General features: G+C 46.8%; 1 protein-coding gene across 1 annotated transcript; it reads right to left on the reverse strand.

Annotated features, from left to right (window-relative positions):
• Nucleotides 1–4,895: 4,895 nt before the first annotated feature.
• On the reverse strand, nt 4,896–7,532 carry LOC138373187 (uncharacterized). Its single transcript, XM_069339216.1, has 2 exons — nt 6,564–7,532; nt 4,896–5,048 (listed from the first exon to the last, which is right to left on the reverse strand). Exons 1-2 carry the CDS (start codon nt 7,530–7,532, stop codon nt 4,896–4,898), a joined length of 1,122 nt encoding a protein of 373 aa, XP_069195317.1.
• Nucleotides 7,533–16,675: the final 9,143 nt, after the last annotated feature.

Consider the following 16,675-nt stretch of genomic DNA (forward strand, 5'->3'; position numbering starts at 1 on the left):
ACATCCTAGGATACGGCTTGGACAATACTGTACAATCCTATGATAAGGCTGGGACAATACCATGTCATCCTAGGATAGGAGCTGGACAGTACCTTACATCCTAGAATGAATAATTTTAGAACGTTCAGAAACACACTTTTGTAGATTTCGTAAACAATTGTATTAATCTTCGCCTATAGTACTTATGTTTCTTGAAATCTTTGTGTAATTTGATTTTTATATCACATACGATGCTGTGAAAAAAGTATCAATGATATCTTGAGTTACGTAGGATATGTATATTTAAGTAGGCTCTTGTGTGTGTTCGTAGATGTTCCTCGACTGTTCAGGAGATGGTTACTTGACTGTTCAGGAGAGGGTTACTTGACTGTTCAGGAGACGGTTACTTGACTGTTCAGGAGATGGTTACTTGACTGTTCAGGAGAGGGTTACTTGACTGTTCAGGAGACGGTTACTTGACTGTTCAGGAGACGGTTACTTGACTGTTCAGGAGAGGGTTACTTGACTGTTCAGGAGAGGGTTACTTGACTGTTCAGGAGAGGGTTACTTGACTGTTCAGGAGAGGGTTACTTGACTGTTCAGGAGACGGTTACTTGAATGTTCAGGAGAGGGTTACTTGACTGTTCAGGAGACGGTTACTTGACTGTTCAGGAGACGGTTACTTGACTGTTCAGGAGAGGGTTACTTGACTGTTCAGGAGAGGGTTACTTGACTGTTCAGGAGAGGGTTACTTGACTGTTCAGGAGAGGGTTACTTGACTGTTCAGGAGAGGGTTACTTGACTGTTCAGGAGAGGGTTACTTGACTGTTCAGGAGAGGGTTACTTGACTGTTCAGGAGAGGGTTACTTGACTGTTCAGGAGAGGGTTACTTGCCACCAGAGTTCATGGTGTCAAGAGTGAGGGGGGGTTGATGCCAGACTCCAGCGAGTGCGCACCGTTGCTATGGCTACCTCTGCTTATTATTCACATGGGAGGGAGATTGAGGGGGGTAAGGGGAGAGAGGGATGTAGGAAAGAGACAGTGGGGGTTAAGAGATTTAGGGAGAGACAGATGGCGTGAAGGAGAGATTGGGGGAAAGAAGGGATACGAAATTGAGAGATTGGTGGGGGAGGGGGAGACAGAGATGAGGAGACGTAAAGAGGTTAAGAAATGGAAAGGAAGTGAGGATGAGAGATGGAGCGAGATAAAATAGATATACATCAATGAGAAAACAGTTGTCGGTGATGAGTCGGTATAAGGACGCCAGTATGAGGGGACTTAGCAGTGTTGTTAATGATCAAGCATATTGACCCGTTGTCATGGTTTCTCTCCGGAATTACTAGGTAGTGTGTGGTGTTTGTGGTAACCTAGCCGGGGAGCTAGGTTGGCCGAGCGGACAGCACACTGGACTTGTGATCCTGTGGTCCTGGGTTCGATCCCAGGCGCTGGCGAGAAACAATGGGCAGAGTTTCTTTCACCCTATGCCCCTGTTACCTAGCAGTAAAATAGATACCTGGGTGTCAGTCAGCTGTCACAGGCTGCTTCCTGGGGGTGGAGGCCTGGTCGAGGACCGGGCCGCGGGGACACTAAAGCCCCGAAATTATCTCAAGATAACCTACTGGCATGGATCTTTTCCTCGTGTCTTGATTTAGCTTCCCTCCCGTCGCCTTTCCCATTATCTTTCTCATCACATATCCCGCCACATTGTCTCTGTACTTCTCTCCTGCTCGTGGTCTTCATTCCTCTCACGTTCACTGGGAATGAATACAGTCATTCCTCTCACGTTCACTGGGAATGAATGCAGTCATTCCTCTCACGTTCACTGGGAATGAATGCAGTCATTCCTCTCACGTTCACTGGGAATGAATGCAGTCATTCCTCTCACGTTCACTGGGAATGAATGCAGTCATTCCTCTCACGTTCACTGGGAATGAATGCAGTCATTCCTCTCACGTTCACTGGGAATGAATGCAGTCATTCCTCTCACGTTCACTGGGAATGAATGCAGTCATTCCTCTCACGTTCACTGGGAATGAATGCAGTCATTCCTCTCACGTTCACTGGGAATGAATGCAGTCATTCCTCTCACGTTCACTGGGAATGAATGCAGTCATTCCTCTCACGTTCACTGGGAATGAATGCAGTCATTCCTCTCACGTTCACTGGGAATGAATGCAGTCATTCCTCTCACGTTCAATGGGAATGAATGCAGTCATTCCTCTCACGTTCACTGGGAATGAATGCAGTCATTCCTCTCACGTTCAATGGGAATGAATGCAGTGTGGGGTTCGATCTGTGCCTTATGTGTTGTTGTTACAAAGCTGTAGCTTTACCTTTGCCATGCAAAGTTGCCTCCTTTACCTTTGCCATGCAAAGTTGCCTCCTTTACCTTTGCCATGCAAAGTTGCCTCCTTTACCTTTGCCATGCAAAGTTGCCTCCTTTACCTTTGCCATGCAAAGTTGCAGCCTTTACCAGCATGTCTGAAGTCTGCCTATTTCTGTGACTGTTTTCCATCTTATGTCTTGCCTCTTTACATACGCATAATTTGAGGTTACCTTGAGGTAGTTCTGAGAGTCAGTGTCGCGGGTGCCTGGTCCCCTGTCTGTCTCTCTCTCCCCCAGACTACTTGGTTGGTAGTCTGGTCAACCACGCTGTTTGATGCCGCTGCTCGCATTCTGATGCATGTTAAAATGGCATTTATATCTTAACGGCTGCTCTTGCTTGAGAGTCAAATTATAACCGAGGATCTAACCATATTTTTTGTTCAGTATTCATATCTTAAGATGAGGCAGAGATTTATTAACTCTTTTTCTGCAGAGAGATTTGACAATTTATGTATACAAGGCTTAACCAGCGCGCGCGCGCGCGCACACACACACACACACACACACACACACACACACACACACACACACACACACACACACACACACACACACACACACACACACACACACACACCTCGTAGCCCCCCCCCCCGTAGCGTGGGGGCCTCGTAGCCTGGTGGATAGCGCGCAGGACTCGTAATTCTGTGGCGCGGGTTCAATTCCCGCACGAGGCAGAAACAAATGGGCAAAGTTTCTTTCACCCTAAGTGCCCCTGTTACCTAGCAGTAAATAGGTACCTGGGAGTTAGTCAGCTGTCACGGGCTGCTTCCTGGGGTGTGTGTGTGGTGTGGAAAAAAAAAAGAAAAAAAAGAAAAAGTAGTTAGTAAACAGTTGATTGACAGTTGAGAGGCGGGCCGAAAGAGCAAAGCTCAACCCCCGTAAAAACACAACTAGTAAACACACACACACACACACACACATGGGGTGATGTGGTGGAGGCTCACTCCATACACAGTTTCAAGTGTAGATATGACAGAGCCCGATAGGCTCAGGAATCTGTACACCTGTTGATTGACGGTTGAGAGGCGGGACCAAAGAGCCAGAGCTCAACCCCCGCAAACACAACTAGGTGAGTACAACTAGGTGAGTACACACACACGCACGCACGCGCACGCACGCACACGCACGCACACGCACACACACACACGCACGCACGCGCACGCACGCACACGCACAGAGCAGGCGTGGGGGCCTGGTGGATAGCGCGCAGTACTCGTAATTCTGTGGCGCGGGTTCGATTCCCACACCAGTCAGAAACAAATGGGCAAAGTTTCTTTCACCCTGAATGCCCCTGTTACCTAGCAGTAAATAGGTACCTGGGAGTTAGTCAGCTGTCACGGGCTGCTTCCTGGTGTGTGTGGTGTAGAAAAAAAAAGTATTTAGTAAACAGTTGATTGACAGTTGAGAGGCGGGCCGAAAGAGCAAATCTCGACCCCCGCAAACACAACTAGGTGAATACACTCGTGTTCCATGGTCAGGGTTAAATATACATATAATTTTGTTTGTCCAGTATGTATGGTGAGGTGTGATAGTACCCATTCAGACTTAGTAAGATATGATAGTACATACTCAGACTTATGGCTCAGACCCATTTATTTATAAGTGTTATCTTACAAAACTGATCTAGTTGTGACTAGTTAAGTAACTTAACTAGTTATCTTACTAGTTGTGACTAGTAAACCAGAATTTGGTCCTTAAACATAGAATGAAGATGTACATTTAATTTATATGTATATATAATTGATATGTTTATTTAATTTATATACATTAATATTATGCCAGCAGCCTAAACTTCTGGAATGGAAATCTAACTCTTGCAGTTCAGTCCGCTCTCTGTAGTTTCCACTCCGTAACAATTACAACTGTTTCGCCTTAACAACAAACTTGCGAACCCAAGCAACCCACCTAACCCATCGAGGCCGATGCCTAAATAAACGTCAAAATTACGTTGCTTTATATGTTTTAACGATGCATTTATACCGAGCTGTTTCTTGTACACGATTAGGGCCAGGCACACTTCCTCTCAACTCATGCGTCGCATTTTGAACGTTATGGGGGCTCCAACGTACAAATTACAATGTATTATGAAGTGTAACTGACCACGAATATATCCCCGTTTTCTATGCTTCGGTAGGTTAGGTTAGGTTGGGGGCGTCCTACTCTTCTGGTTAGTTACTTTTTTGCACGTTGTGGCAAGCCAAGCCTGGCCTCAGGCCGGGCTTGGGGAGTAGAAGAACTCCCAGAACTCCATCAAGCAGGTAAGTCAACAGTACGGAGTGCTCTGGTCATCCAGCGAGGTGGGTGAGGGTGAGTGGGGTCACCCAGCACGTGGGTGAGTGTCTGTGGTCACCCAGCACGTGGGTGAGGATGTGTGGAGTCACCCAGCACGTGGGTGAGTGTCTGTGGTCACCCAGCACGTGGGTGAGGGTGTGAGGAGTCACCCAGCACGTGGGTGAGTGTCAGTGGTCACCCTGCACGTGGGTGAGAATGTGGGGGGTCACCCATCACGTGGGTGAGGATGTGTGGGATCACCCAGCGACGTAGGTGAGGGTGTGGTGGCCGCCCGGCAGACGGAGACTGAAGGCCCCAGTAGCTGTGCGTCCGTCGTGCGACTCCGAATGGGAGAAGCTGCTGGCGACGCCCTTCACGTCGTACTTGAAGGAGTACCGCTTGCCCTCCTGCTGGGGGGGAAGGCGTACGTCGAGTTAATGTTGGTGCTCGCGTCTCCCTCGAGTGAGGGAGAGGGAGGGAGGGAATTATCAGGGGGGAAAGCGCCAAGCCATTACGACTATATAGCACTGGGAAGGGGGTCAGGATAAGGATTTGGGATGGGACGGGGGAAAAGGAATGGTGCCCAACCACTTGGACGGTCGGGGATAGAACGCCGACCTGCATGACGCGAGACTGTCGCTCTACCGTCCAGTCCAAGTGGCAAAGGAGTGATAGGGAGCTATAGTGAGTGGAGGGGAGGGGGAGAAGGGAGGGGGGGGGGAGGGGGAGAAGGGAGGGGGGGGGTAGTGATGGCAAGACAGTTAGTGACTGGGAGGGAACAAGGAAAAGGGAGTTACGGGGGATGGAGGGAAAGGGAGTCATTGCGAGTGTCATGAGCAGTGGTGGTGTCATGAGCAGTGGTGGTGTCATGAGCAGTGGTGGTGTCATGAGCAGTGGTGGTGGCATGAGCAGTGGTGGTGTCGTGAGCAGTGGTGGTGTCGTGAGCAGTGGTGGTGTCGTGAGCAGTGGTGGTGTCATGAGCAGTGGTGGTGTCATGAGCAGTGGTGGTGTCATGAGCAGTGATGTCATGAGCATTGATGGTGGTAGCGTATGTTAGTAATGACATCAATAAAGTCGCTAAATACACCATCACCACAGTCAGTGCTCGTGTTACGAGCTCGTCAACCCTTTAGTACTAAAGTATCACAAGTTTGTATGTGGAAATAATTATGTATATCATCAATGAACGGTAATACATTTCTGTATTCATCATAATACATAGTCCAACAGTCAGGTTATTGGAGGTGCGGAGGTTAAGCGTATACAAAGTTTTAGTGGTTGAAGTAGGTATACAACATTAGGCATATGTAGTAAGTATACAAACTTTGGTATGCGTAGTAAGTATACAAATTTAGGGATGTGTATTGCGTAAACGTGTGTATATGATAATCAAACTTTGGCAGGTAGTGAACTTTATAAACTTTACCTGGTGTACGAGGTAAACTTTGGCAGGTGTTGTATGTAATCTGAGAGGTGTAGCAGGTATATAAACTTCAGTTTACACATCCATAAGGTCTCACCAGTTCCTGGTCTGACGGAAGGTTGCAAAAAATGTCAAGTAATTGTCATTATAACTTTTTTTAATAGTTGGTCCAGTCAATAAATCATAAATCAATAAATTACAAGTTTTTATACAGCAAAACTAACGATTAATTAGGCACATATTAGCTGGCTACATCTGATGTTAGGTACTATTAACGAGTCGGGTAAAGGAAAGTGATTACTTAACTCTGTCTTAAGTGTTTGGCGTCAGATATCATACTACCAGGCGTCTGGTAGTGACTACTTAAACCACTGTAAAGTGTGTAGCCCCAGATATCGTAGCCGTTTATAGCCACTGTTTAGTTCAGTCACAAATGTTTCGGTCAGGTCTGTTAGCTGTCCGGTCGTCATTATAGTTTCTTGGACCAGTCGTTGTTCCATACCTCGTTGTTGTGGTGAGGTGTGGTGTCGGCCGCTGCGTAGCCCGATGGTGGCCGTTGGGCTGTTGGGGGCTTGTGGGCTGTTGGGGGCCGTTGGAATGGTGGTGGCCGGTGGGTTGTTGGAGCTTTATGGGCTGTTGGAGGTCGGTGGGCTGTTGGGGGCTTGTGGGCTGTTGGAGGTCGGTGGGCTGTTGGGGGCTTGTGGGCTGTTGGAGGTCGGTGGGCTGTTGGGGGCTTGTTGGCTGTTGGAGGTCGGTGGGCTGTTGGGGGCTTGTGGGCTGTTGGAGGTCGGTGGGCTGTTGGGGGCTTGTGGGCTGTTGGAGGTTGGTGGGCTGTTGGGGGCTTGTGGGCTGTTGGAGGTCGGTGGGCTGTTGGGGGCTTGTGGGCTGCTGGAGGTCGGTGGGCTGTTGGGGGCTTGTGGGCTGCTGGAGGTCGGTGGGCTGTTGGGGGCTTGTGGGCTGCTGGAGGTCGGTGGGCTGTTGGGGGCTTGTGGGCTGTTGGAGGCTTGGGAGATGTTGGAGGTCTGTGGGCTGTTGTTGGCGTGGGGGTTATTGGAGCCTGGTGGGTCACTGGAGGCTTGAAGGTAGTGACAATCGTGGGTGTGTGAGTGTGGCCGTGAGGGCCTATGGTCGTGGGAGGCGTGTAGGGAGTAAGGAAGTCTGTCTTGTCAGGACGAAATAAGGGCTCCAGCGTAGAGAGATAGATGGGTGGAGGACGGCTTTGGTGTGATGGAAGGGGCGGCGTAGGAGGAAGAGGAGGTGGAGGGGGGATCAGTGGGAGGAATGACGGGTGTTTGATGGGTGTAGGTGGTGGCCGCCCGGCGGTATAGACGGGGGGAAGAACCACTGGCATGAATTCTTCTGCGTTGGTGATGGGGGAAGTGAAGAGGAGCACTGTCGCGGCCGCCGCTACTGTCTGAGGAATGGGGTATGGGTGAGGCCTTGTATCAGGAGGCAAATTATAGGTCAACATTAATGATCTCGTTTTGCCTAATTTCCCTCCCCCTTCCATAAAATAACAATTCCAATTCCTCACCCCCTCCTGTTATATCTCTCCCTCCTATCCCCCCTCATCATCTGAGGCTGTTCCAGCTTGGTGAATCCTGCTCAACAAGCCAGTAAATTTACCTGTGAATTTCAGGTGAAAGTTGTATAAGGGGAACAGGTGGAGACACTGGCAGGTGGGCGGTAGAGTAAGACGCCCCAACACCGCACGGTGGGTTGACGCGCCTCGTGGCTCTCAGGCGTCCTCTGTGATGACTCCTCTAAACTGCTCAGTAACCCATTACACTATATGTTGCCTGACTGATCTCTAACCCCTCTATGTAGGAAGTGTGTAGTTACAGGATTACCTAAGTGTAGTTACAGGATGAGAGCTACGCTCGTGGTGTCCCGTCTTCCCAGCACTCTTTGTCATATAATGCTTTGAAACTACTAAGATGTGTGTGTGTGTGTGTCTCTGTGGGTAAGCATTGTTAACGCTCTTCAGTCATCTGTAGTAAAGTGCTCAATAACTCGCTGAAGTATGTTGTCTAATAGAGCTGTAACCTTGTCAATATAGGACAGAAGAAAATGTATATGTGTTGTTTAGCATTGTATGGCCACGTGTGTGGTAGAAAAAATAACTATCCCTATATTATATTATCCTTAAATCCAAATTCGCCTCCACACCTTCCTTGTATACATATTGCAACATTCATTGTTACTTGCGTATATCTTGCTCAAATGGAATATTTAATTTGTGTGTCCTCTCGATCTCTTAATTCCCACACCACTCTCTCCCTGTCTTTGTTACCGTGGCCCAAGTATCATATATGTTGTGAGCAGGTCTCTATTCTAGTTTTTCTTTACTCTGTACTCTGCCAGCCTTCACAACCCGGCTGATCTCTTAGTTTTAAATGTATATGTCTAAAAAGTCTAGACCATAGCTATTATTTACCCTAAAACTTTGCATTTTTGTGGCCAGGATAGCCATATATTTTAACTTGCCTATTTTCAATACAAAGAGAGCGAATTTTCGACTTTTCGTTCACTCAGATATGACATGTAAATCAAAGTTAACATGTATTTTTACTAAATTTATACAAAAAGGCCAGTTTTTCGATATTTCCGATTATATTGTAAATATTGCAAATCCCTTTGACGAGCGAGTCCCAAAACGGTCTCCGATAGTGTTCTTGTCGTTGGGTTCCGGCGTTCAAAGTTCAGCATATCCTGGTGAAAACACTCGCCTTGTTCATTCGAGAACGTTTCCTTGTTATTGAAATGATCAAGACGAGTATCAAGGATGAAGACTTTGAGGGACATCCAGCAGCCCATTGTGCCCTAGTTCTTCACTAGTCTCACAACCAGTTCCACATAGTTTCAGCCTTGTGATTGGCTGAAAGGAAGCCCTGAACCACAGTGACAAAGCTGCTCCAAACCACTTTCCCATTTCTAGTGAGCTTCAACAACACCTTCTGGGGTTCCACCAGTGGCTCCTACTTGACGTAGTTCCTACCCAACAGAGAACTTGGTCCCCTGTGGCCAATCCCGCTTGTGGTAGTGCGCCTTGGTTCCTCTGCCCTCCCAAAGGGAAAGACAACAAGGAAACTTGGTCAAACTGCCTTGGAGGTCCAACAGGAATGCTGCCATTTTGAGGCCTCTGGTGACCTCCCAACAGAACCTGTCATACTTCCACTTAGACAGCTGAAACTAAACTGAACAGGTGGGCTTAAGGCCTCGGTATTTATACGACTTATTTATTTATATTACTAGAAAGTTCTAGAAGTTACTTCAAGATTGCTCAGCTCTGAATCTCTGGAATGTTTTGGAAAAGAGATAAATTACAAAATGCCACGTAGAGTCCTGGTCACAAAAGCAAAGTTTGTTGTAATATTGGCTAATTTTTATACTTTGGAGGTATAAGCAATTAGCAAATAATTGCTAGTCCAGGAAATAATAATCCAGGAAAAAAATTATATTATATTTTAAAAGTAGTGAGGATAGGCCTATATCTACGACGCTGTTTCCGTGCTTTTTTATGAATGTAAGTGAATTTAAGATGATATACATCAGCTGTATAGGACTCTGGCGTGGATTACATGTAACTGAGGTATGTGTGACTTGCATAGTGTTTGGTGCATGTATATTGGTGGTGGTGATGATGATCTAGATTTAGCTACTGAAAGCCAAGTGTCCATGTAGCACGGGCTATGGTGAGCCCGTAAATTGTTGGTGAGGACAGGCAGGAGTAATGTACTGAAGGTGGAAGCCTCACCAGACGAGCGACACAGTCCATCCTGCCGTGGTGGTGCTGATGGTGGTGGTGATGGTGGTGCTGGTGGTGGTGGTGGTGATAGTGGTGGTGCTGGTGGTGGTAGTGCTGCTGGTGATGGCGGAGGAGGTGGTGGTGGTGATGGTGGTCACACTGGGCTACTGACTGGAGTAAAAGTCTTGGATGTGGCCACCACAATATATATATACTTTCAGGTACCCTCCCCAGTCCTACCCTCCCCTTACTGTAGACGGCTCCCCCTCCACACACCTTTACCTAAGCCTTACCCATGTCTTTCCCCTATCTTTTCCTTCCCCAACCTTACCCTAGACCTCACTTTCCCCACCACAAAACCTTCCCCTACCATTACCTTACGCCACCACCTTCCTTGCCTTCCCCCATTCTCCCCTTCCCCAACCATAGTCTCCCTTGCCCTAATCCTCTCCAACTTAATTCTCTCCCTCCTCGAATCTTTCCTTCACACCCGCCTCTCCACCTCTTCCCATTTTCCCCTCTCACACGTCAATTTTTCCCCTCTCACACGTCCATTTTTCCCCTCACACGTCCATTTTCCCCCTCTCACACGTCCATTTCCCCTCTCACACGTCCATTTCCCCTCTCACATGTCCATTTCCCCTCCCACCGTTCCATTTCTCCTCTCCCCTCCCTCCCTCCCCACCACCTTCCCTCACTTTCCTCACAACAGCTGCTGTTGCTGCAGCTGCTACTTCAGCTACATCTAATTTTACCACAAAACTGTCTTGGGTGAGTGTCAGAGTGGCGGTGGGGGGGGGGGGGGGGGTTAAAGTGTGTGTGAAAGGGGGGGGGGGGAAGACATAGGAGAGGTCAATGAGTGGGCTCTCCCCCCAAAAAAACCTCTCCCCCAAAAAAAACCTCTCCCCACCCAAAACCTCTCCCTCAAAAAAAACCTCTCCCCCCAAAAAAACCTCTCCCCCCAAAAAAACCTCTCCCCCCAAAAAAAAACCTCTCCCCCCCAAAACCTCTCCCCCCAAAAAAACCTCTCCCCCCAAAAAAAACCTCTCCCCCCAAAAAAACCTCTCCCCCCAAAAAAACCTTCCCCCCCAAAAAAAACCTCTCCCCCCAAAAAAAACCTTCCCCCCCAAAAAAACCTCTCCCCCCAAAAAAAAACCTCCCCCCCCCAAAAAAAAACCTCCCCCCCCAAAAAAAAAAAAACCTCTCCCCCCAAAAAACCTCTCCCCCCAAAAAAAACCTCTCCCCCCCCCCAAAAAAAAAAAAAACCCTTCCCTCTCTCACCCGTCATCTCTAACCAGGCATAAATGAACACTGCTGTAGCCACACCTTAACTGCCCGATTGTTAACTTTGGTACAAAAGATATAAACACAAGCAGGTGTAGTTTTACTATGAAAATAATATTATCATCATTATTTACATAATATAACAAAGCAGTTAAATTTTCTTGGCCATTTTAGTCCCCCAGAATGTTAAAATTAGCGAATAAAAAGAAGCTATTTTACGTAAAATGTGTGGTGGGGTAATTTGGGTCTAATTACCATGAAATGTCGAGCCTGTGAACAAGTTCCAACCTCAAGATGGTGGCTACCTGCCTTGCTGGGTTGACTTCCGTGTGTGTGTGTGTGTGTGTGTGTGTGTGTGTGTGTGTGTGTGTGTGTGTGTGTGTGTGTGTGTGTGTGTGTGTGTGTGCGCGTGTGTGTGTGTGTGTGTGTGTGTGTGTGTGTGTGTGTGTGTGTGTGTGTGTGTGTAATGTATTTACTATGTGTCTGCAGAATCGAACTATTAGCTCTTGGACCCCGCCTTTCTAACCAATCTATTTTTCTTTTATACCTACTACATATATTTCTCACACACACTCTCACACACACTCTCACACACACTCTCACACACTCACACACACACTCTCACACACACACACACTCTCACACACACTCTCACACACACACTCTCACACACACACACACTCTCACACACACACACTCTCACACACACACACTCTCACACACACACACTCTCACACACACACTCTCACACACACACACACTCACACACACACTCTCACACACACACACACTCACACACACACTCTCACACACACACACACACACACTCTCACACACACACACTCTCACACACACACTCTCACACACACTCTCACACTCACTCTCTCTCTCTCTCTCTCTCTCTCTCTCTCTCTCTCTCTCTCTCTCTCTCTCTCTCTCTCTCTCTCTCTCTCTCTCTCTCTCTCTCTCTCTCTCTCTCTCTCTCACACTCACACTCTCTCACACTCACACTCTCTCACACTCACACTCTCTCTCTCTCTCTCACACTCACACTCTCTCACACACACACATCCTCAGGAATCAGCCCGTTGCAGCTGTCTAACTCCCAAGTACCTATTTACTGCTAGGTGAACAGGAGAATCAGGGTGAGAGAAACTCTGCCCGTTTGTTTCCGCCTCCGCCGGGAATCGAACCTAAGCCATTAGCACTACGACCCCCAAAGCGCTGACCACTCAGCGGCGAGGCCCCGATATTTGTGTGTGTACACGTACCTAGTTGTGCTTGCGGGGGTTGAGCTCTGGCTCTTTGGTCCCGCCGCTCAACTGTCAGTCAACTAATGAATGTGTGTGTGTGTGTGTGTGTGTGTGTGTGTGTGTGTGTGTGTGTGTGTGTGTGTGTGTGTTCGCTTACTATATGTGCCTGCAGGGTCGAGCTGTTAGGTCTTTTGACCCTTTCTAACCATCAGTTATTATTATCATTAACATCTTTATTGACAGAATTTAATTACAATTTTGCCTTGTCTAATATACCGACTCCTGACCTATTTTCCTGCTATCATATCTGCTGCATATATTTCTGACTGACTCATCCCCAGGATGCAGCCCGTAGCGACTCTCCAACTCCCAGGGACATCGGGTGAAAGAAACTGCCCGTTTGTTCTACCTCGGCGGGGAACCGAACCCGGGCCCTTTGGACTACGACCTTTCACTTTCACTTTACTAGGCGGGCCACTCACCCTCTGCGTCTTTGTTTCCTTTCTTTCCTTATTACTGTACTCAACTAGTTGTGCTTGTGGGGGTTGAGCTTCGGCTCTATGGTCCCGCCTCTCAACTGTCAATCAACTGGTGTACAGGTTCCTGAGCCGATTCGGCTCTATCATATCTACATTTGAAACTGTGTATGGAGTCAGCCTTCAACATCATCACTGCCTAATGCACTCCATTTGTTAACTACTCTGACTACTGTCTAATATCTCTGTGGCACATTTTAGTACAAAGTTTTCACCTGTGTCCCCCTTGTGCGAGTACCACTGTGCTAAATAATCTACCTTCTATCTACCCAGTCAGTTTTCCTGAGAATTTTTTTATGTGGTAATTATGGCTCTTCTAAGTCTTCTGTCTTCAGCGACGTGAGGTTTAATTCCTGTAGTTTTTCCTCGTAACTCATACCTCTCGGTTCTGGGACTAGTATTGTGACATACCTCTGAACTTTTTCTAACTTTATCATGTGCTTGCTTACAAGATGGACCCCACCATGGAGCCGCATACTTGGGGGACTGGTCTGACATATGTGATATTCAAGGTTCCGAATGATTCTGTGCACAAATTTCTGGAGGTATTTCTCAAGTTGGCCAGCCTCGAATATGCCGCTGATGATAGCCTTTGACGTGAGCCTCAGGACACACATTCAGTGTGATATCGACTCCCAGATCTTTTTTCGAGTTGTGTCTGACCTTCTGCTCCCTATGCCTAGTTTCCTTGCTTTGCATTTATTTCAGTTAATCTCAGATAGCCGCTTGTTTGACCATTTAATTTGTCCAGGACATCATGTTATTATCTTCCTCTGTTCTAATCCTCATAATTTGTTTCATCAGCAATCGCTGAGAATAACAAGTCTATTGCCTCTAAATATCATTGACGTATATGAGAAAGCGGATAGATCATAGTACAGAACCCTGTGTAGTTATGGCACTGAGAGAGGTGCCACAAATTCTCCTTGCTCACTTTTGAAGACCTGGAATCTCTTGTTGAACTCATCACAAACCCTCTTGACTGTTGTTTGTGAGTCTATACTTCTCTTTTTTCAGTTTCATCACTTGCTCTTTCACTGTTGTCTTCGTCTTGATGTGTCATTGAAGTACTTTAGGCTAGGGTCTTTGCTTTATTGGCTATGTTGTTTTCTTACTGTTTCTCTGCTTCTCTTCTTAAATTCAGGTACTCATTCCAAGCCCTCTGGTATCTTCCTTTGCTTTCAGGTATTCTCTTATTCCTATAATTTCTTCATGTCCTTATCCTATCTTCCTTTTCCATCTTTACATCTCAGATTAAACTATTAGTTCCTCCTTTGCAACTCATTCTTTTTCGTTTGAACCGATACAAACTTGTATTATCCCTCCTGGCACTTGTGTGTGATGTAGTCTGTCATTTGTTCAATATTTTATTTCAGAACTCAGATTACCATGGTATTTCCGTCAGTAATTTTCTCATCTCTAAATAATTTTCCCTTCGGTATGCCAGCCTTTTATTTTCTGGTGTATTCCTTAAGTATTCCTACTTCCACCAGATACTCAAACATCTATACATTTTGATCTCTCATTTCCACGGGAGCATCCAATTTGATTTCCGCAATGTCTGACTCGCTCAGTCAATATCAAGTTAAGTTTAGCTGGCTAGTTATTACCTCTCATTATTTTGGGTCCCTTGATATACTGGCTTAAAATGTTTACCGTTGTCACTCCCAACAGTTTAGTTCTACGTGTATCTGTGAACAAAGAACATTCAGTTCTTTGTTCTTCCCATCTATCTTTACATGGTTGAAGTCTCTCAAGATTAGGAGTCGGGATCCATTTCTGCAGGCGACAAAGGTTGCTTTTTCTGTTATTGTAATAATCGCCATATTGTTTATCATATCTCTGGATCTTCTGTTATTTATCGGAGGGTTACTTATCACTACTACTACTGTCTTTGGTCCTTCCATTGTCTTGGTGCCTTTTATGTAGCTTCTGAACCCTTCACAACCTGGGATAACCATCTCCTCGAAGCTAATCCTTCTCAGTTTGGGATACTTCTTCTCTGCTTGCCTTCGCTTTCTTTATAGTAAAGTATTCACGAGGAAACATTGTATTCATTATGAATACTGACAATTTCATTTCTGTGAGTGCTATTACATCTGGGTTCTTGTGAACTTTGAGACGTTCATTGATTTAGTTGTACTGAAATATAGATGAAATTACATTACTTTGAAGCTCACTTTCTTGTGTCCGTTCTCACCCACAGCCATGAGGTCCATTCTGCTGGTGTAGGAGGTTGAGGTTGTCTGTCGATGGGGGTATTTGAATGGGTTATTGAATGGTGAGGAGAATAAGGGGCCTGGGGGTAGGGGGTGGTGGAACTGTTGCACGCTATGATTGCTCATGTTACATATGTTGCACACATCAGGGAGATAGTGTGTGAGAGAACGGGGCGCACTTTTGACAAGCCGCCGGCTTCGTGCACCCCTCGAGGCCACTAGAGATGATGGCCTTCAGGTAAATTAAGTTTAGACTGGAAGAAAGAATTATTGTTATTGAATAATTGAATGAGAATGACGACATTCAGGTGTGTTATGAGCACAAAAACCTCAAATGTGTTTCACCCATTGGTCCACACATCCTGCCCCCGCCCCCCCCCCATTACACCCCATACCCCCCATTACACCCCATACCCCCCATTCCCCCCGTCCCTCCCCCTATACCCCCACCATCCCTCCAATTCCATCCCCCCATGAAAAATACCCCATCCTATACCCCCCTCCCCCGTACCCTCCCCATCACCCCTATCAACGTCATAGTTATAAGTGTATTCACACTTACACTTTCACCTTACGCAAGTGTATGGCGACAGTAGGGGAAAGTTGAACAAGAACTTAATGACATTGTACTTTGTTTGCTTTTTGTATAACTAAATACCGGCGGATACTAACGCCAGAGTAAGCGGGATATCTTGAGGTTATCTTGAGATGATTTCGGGGCTTTTTAGTGTCCCCGCGGCCCGGTCCTCGACCAGGCCACCACCCCCAGGAAGCAGCCCGTGACAGCTGACTAACTCCCAGGTACCTATATTATTGCTAGGTAACAGGGGCATAGGGTGAAAGAAACTCTGCCCATTGTTTCTCGCCGGCGCCTGGGATCGAACCCAGGACCACAAGATCACAAGTCCAGCGTGCTGTCCGCTAGGCCGACCGGCTCCTTGGGTCTTGTGGGTCTGTGTACACAGGTTGTGTGTTTGTGGAAGCAGTTATAAATGCGACGTTATAATGTATGTTAAAGCATCGCGTTATTGACGCTGTTCAATATCAACGTTAAAATTGCCATCTTTTTTTTTTGCACCGTTATACTGACGCTTCCCTGGGCCTTAATGATCATTGGACTCGATAGGTTAGTTGCGTCGTCGAGGGGCCAGATTCACTAAGGCAGTTACGCAAGCACTTACGAACCTGTACATCTTTTCTCAATCTTTGGCGGCTTTGTTTACAATTATTAAACAGTTAATGAGCTCCGAAGCACCAGGAGGCTGTTTATAACAATAACAACAGTTGATTGGGAAGTTTTCATGCTTGTAAACTGTTTAATAAATGTAACTAAAGCCGTCAAAGACCGAGGAAAGATGTACACGTTCCTTAGTGCTTGCGTAAGTGCTTTCGTGAATCTCGCCCCAGGTTCGTACGATTGGTTCGTACCAGTCGACTGGTACGTCGAGTCGTACGACGACTCGTACGTCGTACAGTCGTACCAGTCGACTGGTACGACTGGTTAGGTAAAAACCACTTCAAATTTGACGCTTGTAAGCTCGTGGGACTGGAGCAGAAGTTCCATTTGTTGAAAG

The sequence above is a fragment of the Procambarus clarkii genome, chromosome 41 (genome assembly GCF_040958095.1).
Source record: "Procambarus clarkii isolate CNS0578487 chromosome 41, FALCON_Pclarkii_2.0, whole genome shotgun sequence".
In the NCBI taxonomy this organism is placed as follows: domain Eukaryota; kingdom Metazoa; phylum Arthropoda; class Malacostraca; order Decapoda; family Cambaridae; genus Procambarus; species Procambarus clarkii.

What these genes read in the sequence shown, in the direction of transcription:
- LOC138373187 (XM_069339216.1), bottom strand. Translation starts at nt 7,532, where the DNA reads ATGTTGACCTATAATTTGCCTCCTGATACAAGGCCTCACCCATACCCC. An exon ending in CACCTCACCACAACAACGAG is followed by an intron (nt 5,049 to 6,563) that starts GTATGGAACAAC and finishes CTTCCCCCCCAG; the next exon opens with CAGGAGGGCAAGCGGTACTC.